This window comes from Yamadazyma tenuis, chromosome 5 (assembly GCF_029203305.1).
Source record: "Yamadazyma tenuis chromosome 5, complete sequence".
Taxonomy (NCBI): Eukaryota; Fungi; Ascomycota; class Pichiomycetes; order Serinales; family Debaryomycetaceae; genus Yamadazyma; species Yamadazyma tenuis.
The window spans coordinates 603,557-628,876 of record NC_089465.1 but is presented as its reverse complement, the minus strand read 5'-3'; the positions used below and the strand labels follow the sequence as shown (position 1 = coordinate 628,876).

The window sequence follows — 25,320 nt, the reverse complement described above, 5'->3', positions numbered from 1 at the left end:
TGGCATTTGTGGTCGAGCTCTTATCAAATAGGTTGTGTGGAAAAAAATGAGCGTAGTAGTTGACAGCCAAATTCAATTCATCCAGATGCCAAATATGCCACTTTTTAAAATACGGCAGCTGCCTTATCAGTGGGAAGAGGTGGTTGATATTGTCCGGTCTAATAAACTAGAACGTTTTGCCCGGCTGGGGCCCGATAGTGAAAAGTACCTCAAGTTCAAGAAACAAGTTGTGCTGGATCCTCAAATGTCCGTCTTCAAGTACCTTCTAATTAACCAACTTCAGTGGGCACAATCGGAAACTGCCCGGCAGTTGGATGATAGTCAAATTGTAATCAAGCCCAAACTGACCATGTTGTTTGTTGAGCCCAGCGACGTAAAGATTCTTAAAAATGACTTTCCTTATAACTTTGCAGAGGGTATCCACCATTTGTGCGTATGGACTAAGTTTAAAATTCCGGTGGATCCATTAAGTCCAATAGGGGATATTTCGGCAGACACCAGAACCGTCATAGAAAGATACTTAAAGAAGACATTTTGTGAAAAGTACGGTATCAAGTGGGAGAACCTCTTATGGTTTAAGAACTGGGAAAGTCTACAGAGTGTGAAGGCTATGAGCCACATTCATGTTATAATCCAAGGTGTTGATGAGGCCACTGTGAAACTGATGTTGTACACGTCGGGGGTTTGTTTGACGAAAGAAGAGAGCTCAATGGAAGCAACGGTTGTGTGCTGAGCCTATAGAATAGAGATACCAAAAGTATAGACAATAAATAATTATTAGAAATCCAACTGCCACAGCCAGAAGCAAACAACCAGAAAAGAAGGGCATGACCCAAACTACGAAGATATTTTCCCATCATATAAACATTACTATTACTAATTTACATATACACAATATAAATTAACCTCCGAAACCGTACAAGGTTCTACCTTGTCTCTTCAAAGCGTAAACAACATCCAAGGAAGTGACAGTCTTTCTCTTGGCGTGTTCAGTGTAAGTAACAGCGTCTCTGATAACGTTTTCCAAAAAGGATTTCAAGACGGCTCTGACTTCTTCGTAAATCAAAGCAGAGATACGCTTGACACCACCTCTTCTAGCCAATCTTCTGATAGCTGGCTTGGTGATACCTTGGATGTTATCTCTCAAGATCTTTCTGTGTCTTTTGGCACCGCCTTTTCCTAAACCTTTTCCACCTTTTCCTCTACCGGACATGATTAATTAATATAATATAGTTGATAGATATAAAATCTCAAGACTTAAAAAAGGGGAATTTAGCAAATATTTATAATCGTCTCAAACAAAAAAACTCTGACCCTCAATTGCACTAGCAAAACAAATGCTTAGGGCTTGCCGCTCTTAAAGCGATCATAATAAACAACTTTTTGTTCGGGGTGAGAATATTGGCCTACAGTCTCCACGCTTTTCGCGGGCTCAGAGTCGAACAACATTAAAGTTCGCGGGCTTTTGTGGCCACCAAAAGACTTAAATTTTATAGCAGGACAAAGTTTACCTACAGTCCGCGCGTATTCTCCAGTATGTATTCGCATAATTTGGCTTTTCGCACCTACAGAAGAGGCTGTCGTGGGTGCAAAACATCCTTGCGGAAATGTCTGCAGGCATGACACAAGGTAAATAAACAAATAGCAGAAAGTGCAAGGGTTTCACATATATAAATCAGGAAATCTCACCTCAACTTTTTCTACTTCTGTCGTACTACACATTTAACCATGGCTAGAACTAAACAAACCGCAAGAAAATCTACTGGTGGTAAGGCCCCAAGAAAGCAATTAGCTTCTAAGGCTGCCAGAAAATCTGCTCCATCTACTGGAGGTGTTAAGAAGCCTCACAGATATAAGCCAGGTACCGTTGCTTTGAGAGAAATCAGAAGATTCCAAAAGTCTACTGAACTTTTGATCAGAAAGTTGCCATTCCAAAGATTGGTTAGAGAAATTGCTCAAGATTTCAAGTCTGACTTGAGATTTCAATCTTCTGCTATTGGTGCTTTACAAGAATCCGTTGAAGCTTACTTGGTTTCTTTGTTTGAAGACACTAACTTGTGTGCCATCCACGCCAAGAGAGTTACCATTCAAAAGAAGGACATTCAATTGGCCAGAAGATTGAGAGGTGAAAGAGCTTAAGTCTCTTGTTGGCGGATTGTATATTATGATTATGTATTAATATATGGATAAGGAATAATTTGTGTAAACATTGGCTGTCGCAGCAAGAAAGTTATAGCACTTCCGTCGTGCTCTAGATAATTTTTCATTCTTGTTCCTACAATCACTATTATCTATGTCTATTTTTCTACCTATCAAATCCTAGAACGGGAATGCATTGGTCTCCTTTTCAGGAAGATATCCCAACTTCTCTTGAGCCTCGGCTTTTTGTTCCAAGTACGGCAACAAGATATCCTTGAATTTAGTGTAACCACGATACTCTTGTACATCTTCTTCCCAGCTTTGAATCCCGTTCAAAAGACGTCTTGGAATATACGGTTCCTCCACTAGCTTGGAAATGGGAATGAAGTATGTTCTGACGGTGAAAACTATAGCACCGGACTTGGGAAGCCTTCTTAAACTTTGTCGCTCAGATCTTAAGTGGATTTTGGAAATATCATTGGCTTCATCAGCAGTATACCAGCCTACTTTTTCACCAAATTCGTCTCCAATGGAACTAGACCACCCGAGTTCTTCGTCGGTTTGGAGGAAGTAGTTGTTTCTAACAACAGCTTTATCACATGTCAACCGAATGAAAAACTTCTCCATAGGACTCTGAAGCTTTTCTTTAAATTTTGGAACGTCACCATGTGTGTGGATATTCTCCAATGTTTGGTTGTACTTGTCTTCCAACTTCCAGAACCCGGGTAAAATCACCGCCCCAGCCTTCAAAATATACTCGCCATTATCGCTTTCCATCATGACTGCCAAATCGTCCTGAACCATTTTCGCAGCAATTAACATAGGGTCTTCACCTTCTGAACCCGGTCCTTTATAAACCCGATAACTTCCTCGAAACTTGTGGTCTTCGCCTGTCTCCAAGTTCTTTACACCCAAGTTAGTCTTTTGAAATAGAGTGGGGTACCGGGCTGGTAAGTAATTTCTCATCTCGTCAAGAAGCTCATAAGCAGCATCAACAGCTTCAACACCGGTTTCGTGCAATTTCTTGTCATACTGTTTGACCCGCTTCAACTTTTCTTCGTGAAACTTTGTCCACTCGTTATCCAACTCGAACCACAGGTTCCAGTCCATGTTTCTGATTCCCATAGTGATATTGTATTTGTGCTTGAATGCTCTGTAAGGCAACGGAGACGTGGATTTGATGTCCCAGTTTGGGAAAGGCTCTGGAACTGGGAGTTGAAACAGCTCCGGGGTCCAGGTGCCAAACTTTCTGTCTTTATTTAAGGACAAGGATTTTTGTGGCTTTTGTAGGGATTTTGATTTGGAGGTCGTGGATTTCAGTTTTCTATACTCTTTGCTGAGTACGGCAGCAGCTAGAAGCACCACCACCAACATATAATTCACCATTTTGGGGAACCGAAACCCTTCAAATGTTTCAATAAGAGTGGTATTCATATTATGTACTTGCCGTGTGTTGTGAAACTACGTATTTCTTGGTGTACTGTGGTGTATTTTATATATTTGGGCATTTGAGATCGGGTTATCCTGGTCGCAACCCATTACCAATTCGGGTAATGATATCCCAAACTGGCACAGGGGGGTGCTCACATTTTAACTAGAATAGGTGTACCTTAGTATGAGTACCCGGTGTCTTTAGTCAGCTGTTTTTTGACTTGGATGTGGTACCGTTCGTGGTACAGAAGTCAGTGTCCATTTCGGTGTTTTCTAGACGATCTGTTTTATGAGCTTAGTGCGACCGTTAGGCTGGAGGAAGGAAAGCACCAAAAAGTCCAGCTTGGATGAGAATCCAAAACAAAAGCCCCCGACGGATCATCTTGTTGTCAATGACTGCAAGAAACCAGTAGAAAACTGGGTTAAAATTGAGAATTCGGTTGAGAATTTGGATATTCCAAAACAATACTCCGAGCACCACAAGAATAGCGTTTAAAAGTAAGTACGGTATCAACAAGTGGGAAGGGTACTTGGTGTAAAAGTACCAGATTAGATAAACGTTAGTAGCCACAATTGGCAGTGAAATTATGAAGTTTGGAATATTATTTGGGGTCCAGTAGTTGAGAAACCCGTTGTTCCAATAGTGCACCTGGCAGTACTGGAATAATGATGGAAATACATGGTTGCACCATTCTCCTCGTCCGGGACAGAAAGTTTTATAACCCACGTAGTTGGTATACACGAACGAAACGAACAATGGAATTCCAGAAACGAAACTTATGATTGTGCTGGAGACTTCTGATGCTCGCCAGAAACGTTCAAGATCATAAAGATAGAAAATTCCCAAAAGAAGACAGTTTGCCCTTACTTGGAAAGCGGCAGCAAGAACTATGCCACTGAAAATGTAGACAGCCCAGAGCCGAACTTTGAGGTGGTAGTTAGCACTGTAACTGATGGATACTTCTCTTAAATATAACGCGAGAATCGACAAGAGCGACCCCAAATTCTCCGAATATGAAGCAGTTAAGAAGATCCCACCGGGCGAAAGAATATAGTATAAAGCCGCCTTATGGGCCAAATCCTTTGATTTGAGGCCGAAAAATGGCATTTTCTCGAACATTTTGCGAGAAAACACGTATAGCACTTGACAGGCCATCAACTGACAAACATTAGAAACCACAGTTGCAATGGCTAGTAGCACATAGAAATTTTGGGTTGGCAACAATGAGGCAATATACCGAATAAGGGCCACCCACCCGGGACTAAACACAAACTGGTGTTCGTATTTGATGTCATTTTTGAACAAATCGGTGAAATAGACATTGTCCCAGATCAAGAATCCATCGAGAAGTCTATCAATAATCGGGAGCCCCAACCGATCAGAACTATAGGACTCAATCAAGATGTCTGAAGAAACATCGAATTGGGCAGGAACATTGTATAGCACCACGAGTTGAGCAAGCTTCAATGCCAAAAACGTCTTCCACATTCGCTGGTGTTTGTTTGGCGAGAAACAAGTTTGGATGCGCATTGCACAATTTGGCTGCAGATGAGGATGATGGTATTTGATATTGAATATACACTCTATTAAATTATTTCTTTCCGAATTGGGCACTGAAGCATTCAATGATACCTTCAACAGATTGAGGGTTGGCCAAGGTGGAGATATCACCCAATTGGTCGGCTTCGTGAGAACTAATCTTTCTCAAGATTCTTCTCATGATCTTACCGGATCTGGTTTTGGGCAAGTCAGCAACGACAATAATGGACTTGGGAGCAGCAAAAGGACCAATTTCTTTTCTTACCAACATCACCAAGGCTTTTCTCAACTCATCCAAATTGTCCACCGCATTGTCTTTCAAAGCTACATAGGCAACAATAGCTTGTCCAGTCAAATCGTCGTTGATACCAACCACGGCAGATTCAGTTACACCAGGATATTCGATCAAAATCGCTTCGATTTCAGCCGTCGATAATCTGTGGCCACTGACGTTCACCACATCATCGACTCTTCCTCTAATCCAGTAGTAACCATCATGATCTCTAGCAGCCCCATCCCCAGTGAAGTAAAAACCTGGATATGGCTTCAAGTAAGTATCCATGTACTTTCCATGATTTTTCCACACCGAACGGGCCATGGAAGGCCACGAACTCTTGATGGCCAAAACCCCTTCCACATCATTTCCGTGGATCTCTTGGCCCGAAACTGGGTCAATAAGACAAGTGTCAATCCCGAAGAATGGTAAAGCGGCAGATCCTGGCTTGTTTGGAATGATACCAGCAATTGGAGCAATGAAATGAGAACCAGACTCGGTTTGCCAGTAGGTATCAGCAATATGACATTGACCCTTACCGATTTTCTCGTTATACCATTCCCAAATATCTGGAGAAATAGGTTCACCCACAGAACCCAAGGTTCTCAAAGTGGACAAATCGTATTTGGCAATCTCGGCTTCCCCAGATTTTCTCAACAATCTCAACGCAGTTGGAGCAATATAGAAGTGAGTAACTTTGTGGTCATCAATGATCTTGAACAACCGGCCAAAGTCTGGATACGCTGGGGTTCCCTCAAATACCACCGATGTGACTCCCAATAATAATGGTCCGTACAACGCGTAGGTATGGCCCGTGATCCAACCAACATCACCGGCCGTGAACAAGACATCTTGTTGGTGGATATCAAAAATGTACTTGGTGGTCAACGCCGCTCCTAAAAGGTACCCGGCAGTGGTGTGAACCACTCCCTTGGGAGTACCCGTGGATCCGGAGGTGTACAATAAGAACAATGGGTCTTCAGCATTAACAGGAGTAGGTGGAATGTATCCACTGAACTTGCTAGTTTCTTCGTCCCAATAGAAGTCTCTACCTGATTCCATGTAAACGTTTCCCCCCGTACGTTTGTACACAAGTACCTTTTCCACAGATGGACAGTTGACAAGAGCTTCATCACATAACTTCTTGATGTTGATGGTTTTTCCACCTCTTTTACCTTCATCACAGGTGATCAAAGCCTTACAGCTGGCATCGTTGACTCTGTCCTTGATGGAACCAGAAGAGAAACCAGCGAAAATCACTGAGTGGATGGCTCCTAAACGGGCTACTGCCAACATGGCAATAATCGCCTGGGAGTTCATGGGCATATAGATGGCCACAGTGTCACCTTTCTTGACTCCCCAGTCTTGTAACACCTGCGACACTTTACAGATCTCAAACAACAACTGTTTGTAAGTCAAGGAGTGGCTATCCTTTTCATCATCGTTTTCACAAACAATTGCAAGCTTGTCAGGAGTTTGGAATGCGTATCTGTCAACACAGTTGTAACAGGCATTTAATTCACCTCCCAAAAACCAGGCAACATCCCCGGTATCCAACGAACCAGAGCGCACCTTGGCGAAGTCTTTGTCCCAGTGTAACAACTCGCGGGCCAAAGGTCCGAAAAATTCGTCTGGTTGTTGAATGGACTTGTGATACATCTGATAGTATTGATCGATGTCTTTGATGAAGCCTGGCTCGGGTTGCCTGTCGTAGAACTCCTTGGGAGTATCATGAGATTGGCAGCCGTTGGCCTCGTGGACCACCTTGTGTTCTGTGTTGGTCATGATAGTATTGTTTCAAAAAAAGAGCCTATACGATTGGTGATTGGAATTTTTCAAACGCGACGCTTCGTATAGGAGGTTTTTTTGTTGGTACGCAAAATATTGGGTAACAGCCAAAAAAATTTAAAAAATTCCACCGACTTCGCCATAGGCGTATATTTATAGGATGAGTGAAAATAATCACGTTTAATTTGATTTGCTATTCCTACGGTTATGTATCGGGTGATTTACTGCCACAGAAACGTCGCTTAACTCCAGGCTCCAGCCTCCTGTGCCTTTTATCCATTTGCGACATTTTGTCAGGTTACTCCCTGGTGCTTTAAACAATAGTCCAGTTAATATAGCCTGAGTCATAGCGGGACAGCGTCGTGTGCTGGCGCGCTCACGTCCATTTCTGTTGGGCCCAGGCGTAGGGGAAGCTTCCCCCGACGAGAGGGGAAGCAGCACCGTCGCCGCCGCGCGCTGGTGCCAGGCCATTGAGCCCCTCTCGCAAAGTTAGTGGGACCAGGGACCACTCTGTTTGCACCACCGTGGGGTACTTTGCTTAAGCAAACAACTTTCTAACAAAAAAGAAAAGTGGATGTCGTTAAGGCACATGGGATAAAAGGAAGGGTTCTGTGCCTATAGCGGGCTTTGGAACTGTCATTAACCCCAGGTTTAAAGGAATTCTGGAGTTAAGCGTAGTGATCTGCATACTTAACTCCAGTACAACCGATATGGTGATGGATAAGCGGAACCCCAGAATTTAAAACTCCGGAAAGTCGGATAAAAATAAAATGTTTTTCATGTATTCTCTATATAACCTCTAAAGCTTTTGCAAACCAGCAAAATTATATAATCATTAATAATAATAGCAGTTGGTTTAATCAACTTCTTCAACAGTTGGTCCATCGTTGGCTTCAGCACCTGGGGCAGCACCTGGGAATCCACCTGGAGCAGCACCACCGGGAGCGGCACCACCTTGGTAAGCCTTAGCCATGATTGGGTTGGCCTTTCCTTCCAATTCCTTTTGTTTGTCAGCAAATTCTTCTTGAGTGGCAGTTTGGTTAGCATCTAACCATTGGATGGTTTCGTCAGCAGCCTTAGTGACTTCTTCAATTTCAGCAGCGTCTAATTTACTCTTCAATTGTTCTTCACCCAAAGAGGATTTCAAAGAGTAGGCATAAGATTCCAAACCATTCTTGGCTTGAACTCTGTTAGCTTCCTTTTCATCTTCATCCTTGTATTTTTCGGCTTCGTTAACCATTCTTTCGATATCTTCCTTAGATAATCTACCCTTGTCATTGGTGATGGTAATCTGTTGAGTCTTACCAGTACCCTTTTCAACGGCAGAAACATTCAAAATACCATTGGCATCCATGTCGAAGGTAACTTCAATTTGTGGAACACCTCTTGGAGCTGGTGGAATACCAGACAATTCAAACTTACCCAACAAGTTGTTGTCCTTAGTCTTGGCTCTTTCACCTTCAAACACTTGAATCAACACACCTGGTTGGTTGTCAGCATAAGTAGAGAAAGTTTCAGACTTCTTGGTTGGAATGGTAGAGTTTCTTGGGATCAATTTGGTCATGATACCACCGGCAGTTTCAATACCCAAGGACAATGGAGCAACATCCAACAACAACAAGTCTTGAACCTTAGAAGAAGTGTCACCGGACAAGATAGCGGCTTGAACAGCAGCCCCGTAAGCAACAGCTTCATCTGGGTTAATAGACTTGTTTGGTTCCTTACCGTTGAAAAAGTCAGAAACCAACTTTTGCACCTTTGGAATTCTGGTAGAACCACCAACCAAGACAATTTCGTCAACTTGAGACTTGTCAACCTTGGCATCAACCAAAACTTTTTCGACAGGGTCCAAAGTAGATCTGAATAAATCTTGACACAATTCTTCGAATCTGGCTCTGGTGATAGAAGTGTAAAAGTCAATACCTTCGTACAAGGAGTCGATTTCGATGGAGGTTTGAGCAGAAGATGATAAAGTTCTCTTGGCTCTTTCACAAGCGGTTCTCAATCTTCTCAAGGCTCTTTGGTTACCGGCCAAATCCTTCTTGTTCTTTCTCTTGAATTCGTTGATGAAGTGGTTAACCAATCTGTGGTCGAAATCTTCACCACCCAAGTGAGTGTCACCAGCAGTGGACTTGACTTCAAAGATACCATCTTCAATGGATAACAAAGATACATCGAAAGTACCACCACCCAAGTCAAAGATCAAAACGTTCTTTTCTTGTTCGTCCTTCTTATCCAAACCGTAAGCAATGGCAGCAGCAGTTGGTTCGTTAATGATTCTCAAGACGTTTAAACCAGCAATCAAACCAGCATCCTTGGTGGCTTGTCTTTGGGAATCGTTAAAGTAGGCTGGCACGGTGACAACGGCATCGTTAACGGTAGCACCCAAGAAAGATTCAGCGGTTTCCTTCATCTTGGTCAAAATCATAGAAGAAACTTCTTCTGGAGTGAATACCTTGGTTTCACCTTTGAAGTCAACTTCAATTTGAGGCTTTCCACCCTTGTTAACAACCTTAAATGGAAAGTGCTTAATATCACCTTGGACTTCAGCATCGTCAAATTTTCTACCGATCAAACGCTTAGCGTCGAAAACGGTATTGGCGGGGTTCATAGCAGCTTGATTCTTTGCGGCATCACCAATCAATCTTTCAGAGTCAGTGAAGGCCACGAAAGATGGAGTGGTTCTGTTACCTTGATCATTAGCAATAATTTCGACTCTGTCATTACTGAAGTGAGCCACACAGGAGTAGGTTGTACCTAAATCAATACCAACGGCTTTAGACATTGTGTATATATAGTTTAAAAAGTGAAAAGATAGATTTCCAAAAAATTACTTTATGTGATTTATTACACTTTATATAGATAAAATGTATGGACGAAAATGGCTGAAAATTTTTTGTTCCAAAATGTTCCAAAAATTTCGATTGTCGGTTTGCAGCAAGTATTGTCGTGCGTATATCCAAAGATACCGAAATTTCTCATCCACGCCAGCCGCCACCACAAGAAATAAACGCGCGTAGCTCAGCAACAAAAAGAGCTCCGATCACGTGAAAGCTTCATACATATAACTTAGTTAACCTTGTTCTTCTTATAGTCATTGACCAAGATAAAAGAGCCAACCTTACTAAAGGCTCCCTTTACCTTGATCCATACATTCTTGACCCCCGGGTTGTTGAGGTTATTGATAAGACCGTCGATTCTAACCTCGAGGGTTTTAACGTGATTCCTGGTAACCACCGACTTTTCGTATCTCAACTTGATAAAGATCAAGTACACCAAAAATGGAGTCAACGATCTCTTTCTGAAAAGTAACACTCTAGCAAATAAGAATGCCAATGAGATTAATTCCAAGAACCCGGCCAATTGGATCGATTTGCCGTTGTTTTGAGCAACAAACTTGTCGATGGTGGTGTATGGCTTGGAAGTTTCTCCCAAGTTGAAGATAGGTAACAAATAAGCCTTACTATACGTCAAGACATGGAATAAGGAGAACAACTGGAATGGCAAGTATGGGAGAATGATATAAGGTCTCAAGATTAAGAACATGATTCCCAATCCCAAAAAGTGAACGTTATCGTCTTTGATCAAAGTCTTAACATTAAATCCTTGTTTCTTGACCAATTGGTACACCAAAATCCCGAAACTTTGGATGATTCCTACGGTGGCCAAGTCGAAGTAGAACCAGTAGATTTTCTTGCCGAATTTGAAGTAGGCTACTGTGAAGTAAAAAAATACTCCGAGCAATGTGAACACATGTCCGACAAACCAGGCAAATTGTAAGGTTTTGATGGTACTGGCCAATTGCTCTTTGTTAATTGAGCCAGTGACCTTGGAGGTAGATGAGGCACCGGTAACGGTGGATTTGGATGGCCCGGAGGCCGATTGTGGAGGTTGTTTTGTAGAATCGTTCTCCATCGTGTGAGTAGAAAACAAGGGGATGCGAATACCAAAAAAAAATGGATGATGGAATTTCATCAAGCGCGCGTCAAACTGGATTTCCGATTGTGGGACACTTCGCATTTGGTACAAAAATAACTCGTATACATAGTAGAGTAAGCTCAACGTAAGAACCCTTTACGAGTCTTCTGAGGAGCTGGTTGAGAAGCAGGAGGGTCTTGGGGCAAGGTTTTTTGTTTCTCTAATTGGGCCTTCTTGTCTTCCAATAACTTGATCTGCTTGGCCAATTTATCTTTCATTTCCTTGTGCCTGGCGAACAAATCTGCTTCACTTCTCTGTAACTTCTTTTCCTTTTCAGTAACTTTCAGTTGAAAGACCGCCTTCATTTCGGCTTCCATTTTTGCCAACTTGGCCTCGTGTAAGGTTCTTTCTTCCTCTTGTCTGGCAACCGGATCGAATTCTCTAAAGACAGTATCATCTTGCTCAATACCCATCTTGACCAATTTCTCAGTTCTGTACTTTTCATACAAATAGTTGGCGGTGTGCTCTTTCAACTCTTCCAAGTAGTTTCTAATCAACAATTGCTTCAACTTGGTAAAGTCATTGTGATCCTCATTGTCGACCTCGATGGTTCCCCATGGATAACTTCTGCCTCTAACCAATTTACCTTGAGCATTTTGCACTTCTCTAGTGGATCCTACCACGGCAAATGGCACTTTATCCATGATCTGTTTGCTGATAGTTAAGGTTTCTTCATCATCATTATCGTATTGGATGGGCTTAAAAACCCTGATTCCTTGGTGGTCAATATCGGCCAAGATTCTCTTCTTGAACCCTGCGGTTTCTTCTTCAGAAAGCGTATCACTTTTGGCCACAATGGGGATCAAATTGACCTTTTCATGGACCTGCTTCATGAATTCGATATCTAAGGCTCTTAAAGAGTGGCCACTTGGTTCAATGAAATACAACAACGCGTGGATTCTCTTTTCTTCAATGGTAGACCGGTTAACTCTGCTCTCGCTTTCCAAGAACCCATCGAACCTGCTATTGATTTCGTCCACCACTGGCTTCCACAGATCGGTGTTGTTGGTCAACTCGCCGAAGCCGGGGGTAGTGAGGATTTCCAAGTTCAACTTCACCCCGTCTTCTTCAACCACATCTTTGAAAGATTGCACCTTGACGGCATCAACCGAATCAGCACCAGCGTCTTCATCGACGGCTTCAGGCTCACGGTGGGTCAAGATTTCCTTGTTGAACAAGGTGTTGATCAAGGTGGATTTTCCCAATCCACTTTCTCCAACTACCAACAAGTTCAAGTTGAATCCTCTCCTAATGGACTTTCTGTGCCATTGTTTGGGGAAGTTGGCAAATCCAACGTACCCGTTCAACTTTTTCTTGATCACCTTAACTTCCTGGGGGATATCCTTTATGTTGCCAATGGTTTTTTCATATTCTGAAGTATCAGGCACTTCGGGCATTATACTGTCGACGTCAGCTAATAAAAGTTAGTAGGGAACAGGGGGAAACGGGTGAGAGCGGGCGGCAAAGGGTTGGGGCCCCACCTATACGCGTGGATGTGCCAATACCCGGTCGCTGATGCATCATTAAACATACCTGTCATGTTTGAGCAGTGAGTTGTTATATTTGTGTTTTTGTTTCGTCACTTCACAAAAAGCGATTCGAGCGTGTCAGTGAGAGAGAGGGAAAACGACGTGCGCCCACCACGAAAAAAATTCGAAACACCCCAGTACTATTTAATATACAAGCTATAAACTCCTTAATTGGTCTAAAAGGAACTCAAGACCAAACCGGGCAAATTCCGTCATGTTCTGTGACCGGTTTGCCGAGTGAGTCTGGCGCTTACAGCTGAGTTCTCGATCTGGCCCCACAAATCCCAAGTACACGTCTCCTGGACCCGCGCTGGCCCCAACAGTAGTACCGCTCGCATTGGCCCCGGCCGCGCTAGTACCAGTTCCACCCCCATCCGTCAAGTGTAGGTCAACGGTAGGACCCGCAAACCCTGTTTCCAGTAGCACAAATGTCGACCCCAACTCGTACTTGGTGGTTCGGGCCAATCTTAAGGCCACCACCTCACTGGGTCCCATATAGTGCCGTATCTCATCGGCGGACCACCCACTCAACCTCAATCTCTGTTTGAGCGAGTACACCAACTTCCCACCAATATAAAAGTCAGACGCTCCAGGCACCGAGATGAGGTAGGCAGAAATGAGGCCACCACACGCGGCCTCCAGCACCGCTAAAGTGTAGTTCTTGGTCCGTAATATGTGGGCGATTTCATCGATTATGTCTCGGATCTCACCTGGTGGGAACTCCATAGCTAGTTTGGATTTGAATTTGTCGCGCAGTGGCAACCAAAAAAACTACTTCTACTTCCAACACCAATGTCGACCATTAAATTCAACGCTGGGAAAGTGGAATATGACGAAGACACCCACGAGTGTGTTCCATTTCCACAGAAGGGTGTAGTTACCATAACACCACGCTCTGAAGAGGGATCATTCTACAATTTCAATTGGACTCAAAAGTCCTCGGAGGATGGCTATTTCGAAATCCAAGAGTATTTGATCATTCCTGGCGATGTCAGTTTCAAACAGGTCAGCTCCTGCAAGACTGGGCGTGTGTTGGCATTGACTTTCTTGAGCTCGGGTGCCAAACACTTGTTTTGGCTCCAAGATGTGGGTGATGACGAAGAGTTGGATAAGTTGACCGATAAAGATGTGGACTTAGTCAAAAGGATAAACGAATTGTTCACCCCCATGGATGACGAGGATGAAGACGAGGATGAGAAGCCACAAAAAGAAGAGCCTCCACAGCCGGCCACCACCACAAACGAGTAAGTATTAAATATACGAAGTTAATGATATCGGTGATATTAACGTGTGTCTCTAGACCCAGTACAAGTACCAGTGCCATCAATTTGCCCATTTTGGACCTCGAGGATGCGTTTCCGTTTGAAGTATTGGAAACCCATTTGAATCGCTTGTCTGATAAGCAATTGCTTGAACTTGTAAAGGACGACTTACCGCCTACAATTGGCCAAAATCCCACTAGAGCCAACATTTATGATTTGATACGGAGTGGATTCTTCCAGCAGTCCAAGGCCAACTTGACTCAGCACTTGAGAAATGCCAATGGGGCCGGGTACTTGTTGGCTCAGTCATTCGGTCTCGAGTACCAGGGTGAAGGCATCAGCAACTTTCTCGAAGGGATCCGCAAATCGTCCAAAAAACCCCACGAAGAGTCACCTTCTGATGATACCACCGAACTGTAAATCGCAATGGTATGTATGTCTCACATCAGCTGTAAATCAAATAAAACAGATCATATCTCATCGATTCCTATTGTTCTCTTGTCGCAATATTTTTACCTAGAAAAGTTTTAAGCAAAAAACTCATTTTCTGTAAGAACAGCGACTCCTCAATTTCTTCAATACCCATTTGTGACAACAACGAAGAGTAATTGGCTGTGTCTCAAACGAGTTAGTCCCACTCATATTAACACCCCACTGTTTAATCACTGTTTCGCCTCAAACCCCTGGTGTTTCCAATTGGCCGACTTTTCGCTCAAATGGACAGCAGATGTTAGATATGTCCATTACTCCAAATGATCAATCGTCTCGGAGCAGACAAAACTCCACCTTGATCAACAAATCCGTTGAGCCTACTACGGTGGTATCGCTGGGCGGGGCCTCGCACACTGCGTTATCCCCCACCACCTCCGTTTCTCAGCATTCGCTATCACACCACAATACCACCACCACCCCGGTGCCAGCTCCAGGGTCTCCATACCTACTGAGGAAACTGTCATATGCATCACCAACCGCCAGCTACGTATCTGCGGATCCGTTATCTCCTCACGGAGATGATAAAGATTTGAGACATAACATCTTTGGCAAAGTAACTGGTTTACTTCAAAAGTCGTTATTGTCGTCTGGTGACAGCCGTTCTATCATTTCGTCGACCGAGTATGACTGTGAGCCCAAGAAAGATGTGACACATAAGATTTCTGACTCCACTTTAAAGTTGGACACTTTTCCTAAAGTCCCAATGAAAGGGTCTATGGTATCTTTGTCATCTTCAAGAAGGCCCCTGCTGAAAGCATTTCTCTCGTTGCCTATGTCACGGACAGACTCACCTGTTAAGGAAACAAACCGGGTATTCTTGGAATACGATCCGTTCAGTAAACGGAAAGTGTTGAACACATACGAAATCTTAGGAGAAATCGGCCGGGGAGAGCATGGGAAAGTCAAGTTGGCCAAAGATCTCGTCAATAAGGATTTGGTGGCTATTAAAATTGTCAATAGGAAGAGTAAGAAGGAACGGCCGCAACTTCGGATGAGGAAGTCAGCTAGAACCAATATTGAAAACGAATACGAGTTGAAAATCAAGAGAGAGATTGCCATCATGAAGAAATGTAATCACAAACATATCGTTCAGTTGAAAGAGGTTCTTGATGATATTAATACCCACAAGATATATATGGTGTTGGAGTATTTGGAGAAAGGTGAAGTTAAATGGAAAAGAACTACCAAAAACTCATCAAGAGATTTCGACTCCCCAGAAATTCCCTGTGGAGGCAGTGGCCACAAATACGATCTTGAGACCGACCTATTGTCCAATGATTATGCTCCAAATCTCACGTTCAGACAATCCAGGAAAGTATTTAGAGACGTTTTGTTAGGTCTCGAGTACTTGCATTTACAAGGTATTGTCCACCGGGATATCAAACCTGCCAATTTATTGGTCAGCTCTGAGAATACCGTGAAAATCAGTGATTTCGGAGTTTCATTTGCATCCTCACTAGACGAAGCTGATGAAGGTTTAATCAATGAATTGGAATTGGCGAAAACCGCTGGAACTCCTGCTTTTTTTGCACCTGAGTTGTGCCAGACTAATTTTTCAAGCTCTAGAAATACTTCAAGAGAATCTTCATTTTCGCATTCCAGGAAAGATTCAAAGTCCAACTCTTCTTCATCACTAGAGGTGCTCAGGAACGAACTCACATTGACCAAAGTACTACCCAAGATCGATTACAAGATCGATATCTGGGCTTTAGGTGTGACTTTCTACTGCTTATTGTTTGGAAGATTACCGTTTAATGCTGAATCTGAATATGAGTTATTTCAAGTAATTGTCAATCAACAATTGGAGTTTCCAAAAGATAAGGATTCGTTCAATTGTCCTGTCCCTATTACCGATTCGGAATTCGATTTGGCCAAGGACATATTATCGAAAATGCTCAGTAAGAATTCGTCTAAAAGAATTGAAATTAAGGATATCAAAGAGCACCCGTTTATCTTATTGGACTTGGACAATGATTTGGAAGCTTTGAATGAATTATTGTATCTCAACAATCCAGATTCAAATAACAATTTCTTATCCAGCATAGACCTTCAGGCTATGAGCAATCAAGAAGATGTGACGACAGAGGATTTGGACAATGCTATCATTGGAATTGGCTCCAGAATCAAGAAAAGTATAGTCCGGGCCATAACCTCAGGCACAAGGGATCACGAAATAAGAAAGAGGTTCCTCTCCGGTATGGAAAATTCCTCCAGCTTCAATTCATCAAGTGATGAGTCGACTCCAATGTCACCAGCACAATTGCAACAAAGACTTGTTGGAGATCACTCGGTAATCTTATCTGAATCACAACAGTACCATCAATCATCGGCTTTATCAAGATCTCAAACCGAAGCTATTCATTCCAATACCTCTCACAGTTCTACAGTGAACCCGTCAACCCTTCCTACCCAAGCTACCCCCTCAAGAAGTTCTTCTTATACCCTTGCTGGTATCAAGGATGGAAGATTTCTGAACCCAATTCTAAACGATGTAATCGAAGCCAATAAGTCAGATGCTTCTAGCAGAAGAGGCAGCGCGAGTGCAGGAGGTGCTAATGAGGTTGAAACCAAGAGAAATGTGGTGGGAGATTTGTACTTCAGAAACCAATCGGTAGTTGAAACCTTCAAAGGTATTCAAGAGATGGATGACAAAAGACGAAGGTCAAGTGCATTTTCTGCGTCTATTGCTTCTTCAAATCCTCCCACCGCTAAAAACTCTGTTTCTTCTCACCCAAGCTTGACCCATGAAATTTCACCGTCTCAACCAATGAACATACCAGGAGCCCATGTGTCCGAAACTATGTCTCAGTTTGAACTCAAACGAGTAAATCACACCGATACCTCATCGACAATCAAGCCAGGAAATCCTACTGCCGGACTCAGTCAAATAATTGTAAGGCCTATTGGAGATGCAAACGAGCACCGAGCATCATCCGTGATGTCTTTGCCATTAACCGAAAGTTTTGCATCCTTGGATAGCATCAACGACGAATACTTGACTCGTAAATACAAAGAGTTTACCAAGAAGAAAGAGCTCGAGAAAAGTAAGGAGGTAGAAGATACCGAATCTACAACAGATACTCTTAACGAGAAGTTCCAGAATTTCAACATTAATAACCTGATGAATTCGTATGGAATCTCGTTCAATTTTGCAAAGAGAGATAACAAGTTGGATGAGATAGCTCCAAAAACCATCGTGAACAGCCGGCCTGAAAACGTAAGGCTGAATACTTTTGATACCAGCAGGAACTATCTGAGTTCATCATGTTCAAGCTCAGCTTCCTCTTCGTCGTCATTGGATGAAGATCTGAGACTGAACAACAACAAAAGAAAAACGTTTGAATTTGAATCGGATGAAGAGAGTAGTGATACCGGAAGCGAGGATGATAGTGGCAGCGAGAGTGAAGAAGACGGGGACTTGACCTTGGCCTTCACTTCCAGAGTGACGCCATCGAAGCCAAAGTTTCTTTCGTTAGACCAAAGAGCCAAGTCTCATGACTCTTCACTTCCAGGACTTAATCGGGCCAAGCCGACAAAACGAGTTATACAGATGCCTGTGGTGTTTCCACATGATCATAATACTTTGGAGGACGTTCCTGCCGGGTTGATGGCAAGAGTACCAAGACCTAGTGTATCAATTGTACCTATAGATAAGTCGTCGGTGTCTTCAGATCCGAGTCCAGTGCAAATCATTGAACCAGCTCCATCGAATTCAATAAAGTTTTCTCCCAGAGTGGAACAAAACGAACAACTTCTTTCTGCTACTCAAAGAGTTCACAACAGAAAATCTGATGAACATGAACGACGTCCTTCTCCGTTGATCAATAATGCTCCATTCAGTGCCAACGCTACTACTAACTCACACTTGTATGCTTTCCCAAGGGTGAATGATTCAAACGAACCTCCAGTGTTTGGAAAAAGGCATGATGAACGATTCAACAATCACTATAAGAAAGAACCCATCAGTTCGCCTTTCCCCAATGCCATTCACAACGATCTGGATCGAGAAAGCAAACATAAATCTGTTCAGAGAGAAGAGAACCAAACTCAAAGCCTGAATGCAAATAGACCTGATTATTATAGGTCCAACTCCATCACCATTGGTTTGTTGCAGCATGATGAACCAGGTTCGGGTTGAACTTTGGTACTCAAAATAGGCCAATACGAACATATAATACATATATAAGCGTTGTATTTTTTCGTTTTTACGTTATATTTATAAAATTAACCCATTCACTATAACCATGATTTCCAATAATAAAATACCCAGTAATACCCATATGCAAATACCAAGTTCGATAAGAATATTTTTTTTTCTTTTTCTTAAAATGTAGTAGCAAACTCACAATCATTTCAATTTCCTGCGAAGTCAAGCTTTCTCTTTAAAACGGATAACCTGTTTCCAATGCTGACAACAAACTTCTCAATCATTTGTTTGTCTTCTGTATCCAACTTATTGGAGCTTTCCAAATCATCATCTAACAAAGCTTCCAACATCCAAATAGCAGTGGAGTATGCTAATTCGCAACCTTTCAAGTCCTCCTTCACTAATTCATTGACAGCAGCGTTTCTCAGCATTTCTAATGCTCTGTCAAAAATCAACTTTTCTGCCACAGCTTTATTACCAGATACAGACAAGTTGGATACCATACTAGTCAAGTTGGAATCAGATCCTTGCTCACCAGACTCTGATTCCAATATCGAATCAACTTCTTGCAATCTTAATTTAATAAACTCTGCCTTCTCCAAACTCTCATTGAATTTTTCTCTGATCCACTGGACTAATTCATTGATCCTAACAGATATATTGATATTTGAGTTCAAGCTAGGAGTTGGACTAGGGCTTGACCCATGGCTTCTTGTGTTGATTTGAGAATCACTGTTGCTGCGCTCAACCTCAACTTGACTATACCACCATTCACTTGCAATAGTCATTCCCTTTGCTAAGAGGGACAAAGTCTTCACGTACAAGACAACTCCTTCCTCACTGATGGTTTTAATCATCTTTGGTGGCAATATATCGTTCTGATGGAGTAAATCATCATCCAAATCATCGTCATTAGAAGGTGGTGAAGGAATCAATTGAGTGAATTTCACATCAGCAAACAAATTTATTGCATGAGCCTTTGTAGCTAATGATTCCAATCTGAGTAACACAACTTCATCAGCGGACAAGCTTTGAATTTGACTGATTCCTTGTCCTTGAGCTTGAAGTGAACTAGAAGTTGGCAAGTTAAATTTATGTGACAACAACTGGTTCGTGAAGTTTGGGCTAGTAAAGAAAGCTGAACTTTCCCCGAAACCACTAGCAGCCCCATCTAACAATATTTTCCTGTTCGCTTCCTCCAGGATTTGGTTGTTATAACCGAATAATCTATTGGAGGCCAAACCAATAGCTTTGCTCAAAGCATTGGAAGGAGAAATCGAGATTGAAATCCTTCTATCACTAAGACTAGGTCTTCTTTGACTAGTTCCAGAGTTGCTTCTGGTTGAATATTTTTTAAAATGAGGAGAAGCATACTTCAAGGAATTGTTTTCACCTGATCCACCGCTTGAGGTTGAAGAAGACCGACGAATAGCAACTGCACCACTTCCAGCTTGGGCCAACTCATCAGCGATTGCGTTGACTTCAACTGCTCTCTTTTCAACAACAACATAATCCTTTTCCAAAAGAGCACTATCATTCTTGATTAGAGAGTCATGGAATTTATTGGAACCAGCGTTGCGCCTCATTGATTCAGACATAGGCTCAGGACCAGGACTATTCTTGTTGATGATCTTCTTGATTTCTTCATCTCTGTTCTCCTTTGAAGAGGCAGTTGTATTTCTCAACTCATGAGGGTTTACCTTATCTTCATGAGAACTTAACTTAGTTAAAGGTTCAATTTTGTTGGTAATCTTTGGAATGGGTGAGATGTACTCAGAGATAAACAAGTTTTCATCTAATTGACTAGTTTCCAAAGGCTTGTCAACGCTGTCCAACTCATCTACAATCAACTGATCATTGAAAAACTCATTAAAGCTGATTCTCTCGGTTGGATTGTATTTCAACAAGGACCTAACCAACTTCTTCAAGCTATCTGGGACCTTAGAAGATGAGGGGAACTTGATTCTGTCGTTTGACTTTTCAATATTCTTTAATAACTCGATATGGTTGGCAGCCTTGAAAGGGGGCTTTCCAACTGTCATCTCGTACAACACTGCACCAACGGACCATAAGTCGGCCTTAGCATTATACTTTTCGTATCTCAAAATCTCAGGAGCCATATAAAGCGGAGAGCCACACAAAGTTTCAGCCATAGACGTAGAGGGCAAGAATCTGGCAAAGCCAAAATCTGCAATCTTCAAAATGGGCAATTCCCAGAGTCCCACAAAATGATTTGCTTCAAAGTCTTCCTTAGAATGAGAAGGAGGGCACAATAAGAGGTTTTGAGGCTTGATATCCCTATGGACCAAAGACTTATCTCTCAAGAACAGTAGGGCCGAGCTTAATTGCTTTAAAAAGTGGATCACCAAGACTTGGTTAAGACCATGGGATCCTTCAGGTGAAGGGTACCGATCGAGTAGACTAGATATGACCGGGTGAGTTTTGATAAGCTGGTTTCTCTTTCTGATGAAGTAAGACAAATCTCCCATGGAACAATAGTCCATGACCAAATGGAAGTGAGAAGAGCTCTGCTCATAATCCAACAATCCCACGATATGAGGATGTTTCATGGACTTCAAAATGGAGATTTCTATTTCCAAGTTCTCCAACAACTTCTTGGACTTTAATTTGGATCTGACAACGGATTTGATGGCCACTGCCTGGTTTGTCTTTAAATTGATACACTTGTAAACTGTCGCAAATGACCCTTTACCAATTTCTTTACCGAGTTGGTAATTGCCTATTCTCTCAGGTTGGCCAGTTGACCGGCGGCTATCAGTGGATATTACCGAAGCCGACATGATGTTATAGATGGAAAGATATGAAGTCACAAAGAATTTAAATTGGTGTGACTGATAACAGATCTAGGAATGACTCCTGATCAAGGACGTACGGAAGGCGTCGAAATACCCAAACACGCTACTGGGCCCAAGGGAAACACTTAAAAGCGAGTGGGAGGAGGATGGGGTTCAGGAAGATAACAGAACCAGGTGTATGTATAAAATAGAAAACGGAGCGTCTGTAACAAACACGGATACGATTCTCTCAAGAAAGTAAAGCCAACAGTTCAAACCTATGGGGGATTAAAGTTGCCAGTAGCTGATTTCCATTTAACTGAATAAATGGAGATGGAAAACTGGATGTAAATATATAAATACAGAAAAAAGGATGAGTAATATCCCTTATTCTAATGTAGTATATATGTATTTTTTTGCCTTTGCAGGAACTTTTGTCTCACGCTTTTTTTAGTCCTGATCACAATCAGTCACCACAGTTGTGCAAAGAATGTAATTTTTTCCGGTTCAGGAAGAACGAAGGTTTGAGACGTGATCTGGGAGGACCCTTGAAGAAGAACAAGTGAGAAGGCGGCTGTTGACAAGGGTACACGTAGTTGGTGATTATGTGGAGAGTTGTAAGGAGACAGTAGGGTCAGCACGGTGGGCACACGCCATCACGGTTCTGCTGATAAGGATAACCGCAGGGTACGACACTGTACGACACTGTGCGACATGGCCGACACATCGACATTGATATCGGCAATCACACAATAGGTGATAACCCGTGCAAAAACATCCACACACTGATAGCTGAGGCTCGGCCAAGTCTAAAGATCATCAAAGAAGAATCCTCAAAGTTCTACTACACACAAATGGACTGTGGCTCATTTGGCTCATCTCATCACCACTGCGGCTGCAAATCAATCAATTAACTATACAAATAGTATTCTTACATTCTACAATTTCCCCCTCTTTTTGAGCTCTGGCTCCAACCATCTCTTGACATTCTCCGAGTCACTTGGACCAATTTTCGTGCCTGCAACGTTTTCAATTAAAGCAGTAAGAATTTCATAGTATCCTTTATAAGCTCCAGGGTATAACAAGTTGGTCAGTCTCAGGGTTTGTTTACATCCCTTGATGGGAGGCACTCCATTGAAAATATCACTGATCCACTTAAGAGCAGCTCCACTTCCCTCAATCACTTCTAAAATGTGTCCGGTAGAGTTGGAAGTTGCAAATTCAAAAGACTCGATACCTGCATCGCACCACACATCATACACTCTTTGAGCATCTTTGAAAGGTACAACTTCATCTTTACGGCCGTGAAATACAAACATGGGGATCTCAGGGAAGTATTCTTTTGTAGCGTCGATTCCCAAGGTGTTTGCGTTGAGAACGGTTTTCACCCTTTCTTCTGAGAGAATTGACCACCCACTTTTGGCCCAAGGGTCTGGACCCGTGAAAAATTGGTCATATGCATAATGGAGCACCGAAGGAAGTAAACAGTAGTCTGGAGCACTGTTGAAGTCTTCGTTCTCGGTTTTGTCGGTGATATATTCGTTAATAGCATCGTTAATAGCAGGATATTGCTTAGCAAGTCCGGTAATAGCATTTGGAGTCAACCCCGCGAAAATGGTTCCGTCGATAATCTCAGCAGTAGCAGTGATGTTGGTGACCCAACCTCCCAAAGCAGCACCTTTCAATTGTCCGGTAAGCTCCTCGTAGTATGATGGTTGCATGGCGGCAGCCCATCCTCCGGGGATGGTTCCACCGGAGTATCCCCAGAGAACAATTTCACAGTCAGGATTAATACCAGTGGTATTGGAGGTGGTTAATGTGGCTTTGATGGTATTTAATACTGATATTCCCAGTAAGGGTCCCGCCGTGAATGCACCTATAGAACTTTCATAATCGGTGGAAACAACATAATAACCCAATTCTAAGGCTCCTTGGATCAAAATCATTTCGGCTTTTCCTATGATGGTTCCAATTCCACCACCACCTTCAAACGTATAGGATGGAGAACAATCGATACTGGAGGCATCTTCTGCCACATTGTAGGCAACGAGTCTACTTGAATTGGCATTGTAGGGTTCAAAAATAGTCGATACTATGGCTGTTGCATTACCATACTCATCTTCTGACCTAACAAGCATTTGCCAGGTATTTTGAACATTAACTGGGAAGTAAATACTTCTAATTCTGGCGGGAGGTGTTCTCCACTTTAAGATGGTACCGAGTTCCTCATCTTCATACCCATCAGGTGGGTTATAGAAGTCATCTTCAGATGGAGGTTTGAGGGTAGTAGGGGCAGCAACTGCCAAGGAGAGAATTAGAAACAACGCCCAAAGTCTCATGATAAGCAAATAAGATGTTGACTGTAGAGTTAAGGCATGATCATGGGTATTTATACTTGCCTATATTCTGCCTTTTCAGGTGGGAATATGAAACATTATTTTGCACTCGGTTTACGGCAAGCCCCATAAATTTCCTAAATAGGAAAAGATTAGTGAGACTACTTGAAAGTGCAGGTTATGGTACTTTTAATACTGGAGGATGGTGACGGAGATAATGTTAGCACGGACGCAAATGGTAAAGGTCCCCTTAACACTGGAACAAGGTTTGGTTATCTCCGTCGTTGTGTCTGTAGTTGTAGAGTTTTGGTAACATATGGTGTTTTACTAGCTTTTCGCACGTATGAAGACTCGCGTCCTAATTAGGTAATGTAATTAAATCCCTGCTTAGGAGTTGATCATTCCAATTACAATAATAGCCTAAATTCGAAAGAGGACCCTGGCCAAAGTACTGACAGTGTTGTACTTACTCAAGGGCCTTACAACATAGGCCAGTTATACGGTTTCTAGTATTATTCTTACTTTTGGGTGGTGCATGTGACCACCTTCACAAAATGCCTGGGTGTATAGGCGACTGCACTTCGAATCCTGTACTTTACGGAAATAAAGTATGCTTTTCTAAAGCCCGTCTTGCACAGTGGCGTCGAACTTCTTTGAAAAAGTTAATTGGCGGCACCATAATCCTCCAAAGTTCGTACAAAATGGACTGGAGAAGAAAACTACCCATCTCTACCATCCCCACTGATTTTTCTGAGTGTAGCAAAGGTGTAGGGCTGTCTGAATTAATGATTTAATTTTGAGAATGAGGCAGTCGGCCGAGAAATATAATTATAGCATACGCTATGCATGTCCGAGAAGAGTAATTATGCAGGTTTCATATACAAAGTCCGTTGTATATTTTACACCCCCTCTTCTGAAGGTGGAATTGCCTGTTTAAGTTCTGTCAAATGATAAGCATGGTCCACAATAGGAAAGAAAGGTCTTCTTGTAGAACCATTGTTTTGTGGTGGAGTCCTGTTGACTATTCGTGCGCCAGAGATCGAGTGCCCAAAGTCACAGGAAACAATAAAATAGCCGAAACTTAATTACGTCTAAAGTCACAGGCTTGTCTTTCAAGTAGAAACCCGACGGAAGGTTTATATTCACCAACACTCAGCTGTGTCGCTGTACCTCGAGTGAAATCTTGCTGATCCCCTAAAGTGTAGCCCACTGCCTCAACCTCTAAAAGTTGCCGGGTGTTCTTGGAAATGGTAGACTGAGCACGTCAGGATTCACACCACATAGGTATCATTGAAAGGAACAACCTCTGTGGACTAAGCAAGACTTATGATATACTTCCTCAGGAAAACATAGGGTATTATCCTCAAGAGTGCCCTGTTCAAGTTCTGACCCTGAAATACCATTGGAAGGTGGAAGTAACAATAGAAGGAGCATGAACGAGTCTTTGGCGTTTTGACAAGATGTCTGATTTCCTCTATGATAACAGGTTCAATCTAAGTATTGGTTGGTGAAACCACCAATGGCAGATGAAGTCAAATAGGTATAATAGGTACCTTCAGATTCTGCACAGCACCCATTGAGTTCATAAGAGCAGTCTGGCCTGGGGCAA

General features: G+C 42.5%; 14 protein-coding genes across 14 annotated transcripts; 4 read left to right on the top strand and 10 right to left on the bottom strand. All coding sequences in view use genetic code 12, as the record gives it.

Moving 5' to 3' along the window:
- Nucleotides 1–94: 94 nt before the first annotated feature.
- On the top strand, nucleotides 95–733 carry PSN45_003969 (uncharacterized protein; the record flags this gene model as incomplete). The annotated part of the gene is made up of 1 exon (XM_006686205.1): nucleotides 95–733. One exon carries the CDS (start codon nucleotides 95–97, stop codon nucleotides 731–733), a length of 639 nt encoding a protein of 212 aa, XP_006686268.1.
- Nucleotides 734–901: 168 nt separating this feature from the next.
- On the bottom strand, nucleotides 902–1,213 carry HHF1_2 (Histone H4; the record flags this gene model as incomplete). Its single annotated transcript, XM_006686206.2, has 1 exon — nucleotides 902–1,213. One exon carries the CDS (start codon nucleotides 1,211–1,213, stop codon nucleotides 902–904), a length of 312 nt encoding a protein of 103 aa, XP_006686269.1.
- A 515-nt stretch (nucleotides 1,214–1,728) lies between these two features.
- On the top strand, nucleotides 1,729–2,139 carry HHT1_2 (histone H3.1; the record flags this gene model as incomplete). The annotated part of the gene is made up of 1 exon (XM_006686553.2): nucleotides 1,729–2,139. One exon carries the CDS (start codon nucleotides 1,729–1,731, stop codon nucleotides 2,137–2,139), a length of 411 nt encoding a protein of 136 aa, XP_006686616.1.
- Nucleotides 2,140–2,319: 180 nt separating this feature from the next.
- PSN45_003966 (DUF3445 protein) lies at nucleotides 2,320–3,573 on the bottom strand (the record flags this gene model as incomplete). The annotated part of the gene is made up of 1 exon (XM_006686209.2): nucleotides 2,320–3,573. One exon carries the CDS (start codon nucleotides 3,571–3,573, stop codon nucleotides 2,320–2,322), a length of 1,254 nt encoding a protein of 417 aa, XP_006686272.2.
- A 304-nt stretch (nucleotides 3,574–3,877) lies between these two features.
- GPI18 (ER membrane glycoprotein subunit of the GPI transamidase complex-like protein) lies at nucleotides 3,878–5,059 on the bottom strand (the record flags this gene model as incomplete). The annotated part of the gene is made up of 1 exon (XM_006686210.2): nucleotides 3,878–5,059. The coding sequence occupies one exon, from the start codon at nucleotides 5,057–5,059 to the stop codon at nucleotides 3,878–3,880; it is 1,182 nt and encodes a 393-aa protein (XP_006686273.1).
- Nucleotides 5,060–5,162: 103 nt separating this feature from the next.
- ACS2 (acetyl-coenzyme A synthetase 2) lies at nucleotides 5,163–7,169 on the bottom strand (the record flags this gene model as incomplete). Its single annotated transcript, XM_006686211.1, has 1 exon — nucleotides 5,163–7,169. One exon carries the CDS (start codon nucleotides 7,167–7,169, stop codon nucleotides 5,163–5,165), a length of 2,007 nt encoding a protein of 668 aa, XP_006686274.1.
- An 859-nt stretch (nucleotides 7,170–8,028) lies between these two features.
- Nucleotides 8,029–9,957, bottom strand: SSA2 (Hsp70 chaperone; the record flags this gene model as incomplete). Its single annotated transcript, XM_006686212.1, has 1 exon — nucleotides 8,029–9,957. The coding sequence occupies one exon, from the start codon at nucleotides 9,955–9,957 to the stop codon at nucleotides 8,029–8,031; it is 1,929 nt and encodes a 642-aa protein (XP_006686275.1).
- Nucleotides 9,958–10,241: 284 nt separating this feature from the next.
- Nucleotides 10,242–11,087, bottom strand: POM33 (Transmembrane nucleoporin; the record flags this gene model as incomplete). The annotated part of the gene is made up of 1 exon (XM_006686213.1): nucleotides 10,242–11,087. One exon carries the CDS (start codon nucleotides 11,085–11,087, stop codon nucleotides 10,242–10,244), a length of 846 nt encoding a protein of 281 aa, XP_006686276.1.
- A 143-nt stretch (nucleotides 11,088–11,230) lies between these two features.
- On the bottom strand, nucleotides 11,231–12,690 carry CDC3 (Cell division control protein 3; the record flags this gene model as incomplete). Its single annotated transcript, XM_006686214.2, has 2 exons — nucleotides 11,231–12,564; nucleotides 12,684–12,690. 2 exons carry the CDS (start codon nucleotides 12,688–12,690, stop codon nucleotides 11,231–11,233), a joined length of 1,341 nt encoding a protein of 446 aa, XP_006686277.1.
- A 145-nt stretch (nucleotides 12,691–12,835) lies between these two features.
- PSN45_003960 (uncharacterized protein) lies at nucleotides 12,836–13,405 on the bottom strand (the record flags this gene model as incomplete). The annotated part of the gene is made up of 1 exon (XM_006686554.2): nucleotides 12,836–13,405. One exon carries the CDS (start codon nucleotides 13,403–13,405, stop codon nucleotides 12,836–12,838), a length of 570 nt encoding a protein of 189 aa, XP_006686617.1.
- A 66-nt stretch (nucleotides 13,406–13,471) lies between these two features.
- PSN45_003959 (uncharacterized protein) lies at nucleotides 13,472–14,361 on the top strand (the record flags this gene model as incomplete). Its single annotated transcript, XM_006686215.2, has 2 exons — nucleotides 13,472–13,923; nucleotides 13,980–14,361. 2 exons carry the CDS (start codon nucleotides 13,472–13,474, stop codon nucleotides 14,359–14,361), a joined length of 834 nt encoding a protein of 277 aa, XP_006686278.1.
- Nucleotides 14,362–14,668: 307 nt separating this feature from the next.
- PSN45_003958 (serine/threonine kinase) lies at nucleotides 14,669–18,571 on the top strand (the record flags this gene model as incomplete). Its single annotated transcript, XM_066158194.1, has 1 exon — nucleotides 14,669–18,571. One exon carries the CDS (start codon nucleotides 14,669–14,671, stop codon nucleotides 18,569–18,571), a length of 3,903 nt encoding a protein of 1,300 aa, XP_066014291.1.
- Nucleotides 18,572–18,786: 215 nt separating this feature from the next.
- Nucleotides 18,787–21,381, bottom strand: ATG1 (Serine/threonine-protein kinase; the record flags this gene model as incomplete). Its single annotated transcript, XM_006686217.1, has 1 exon — nucleotides 18,787–21,381. One exon carries the CDS (start codon nucleotides 21,379–21,381, stop codon nucleotides 18,787–18,789), a length of 2,595 nt encoding a protein of 864 aa, XP_006686280.1.
- Nucleotides 21,382–22,313: 932 nt separating this feature from the next.
- On the bottom strand, nucleotides 22,314–23,714 carry PSN45_003956 (uncharacterized protein; the record flags this gene model as incomplete). The annotated part of the gene is made up of 1 exon (XM_006686557.1): nucleotides 22,314–23,714. The coding sequence occupies one exon, from the start codon at nucleotides 23,712–23,714 to the stop codon at nucleotides 22,314–22,316; it is 1,401 nt and encodes a 466-aa protein (XP_006686620.1).
- Nucleotides 23,715–25,320: the final 1,606 nt, after the last annotated feature.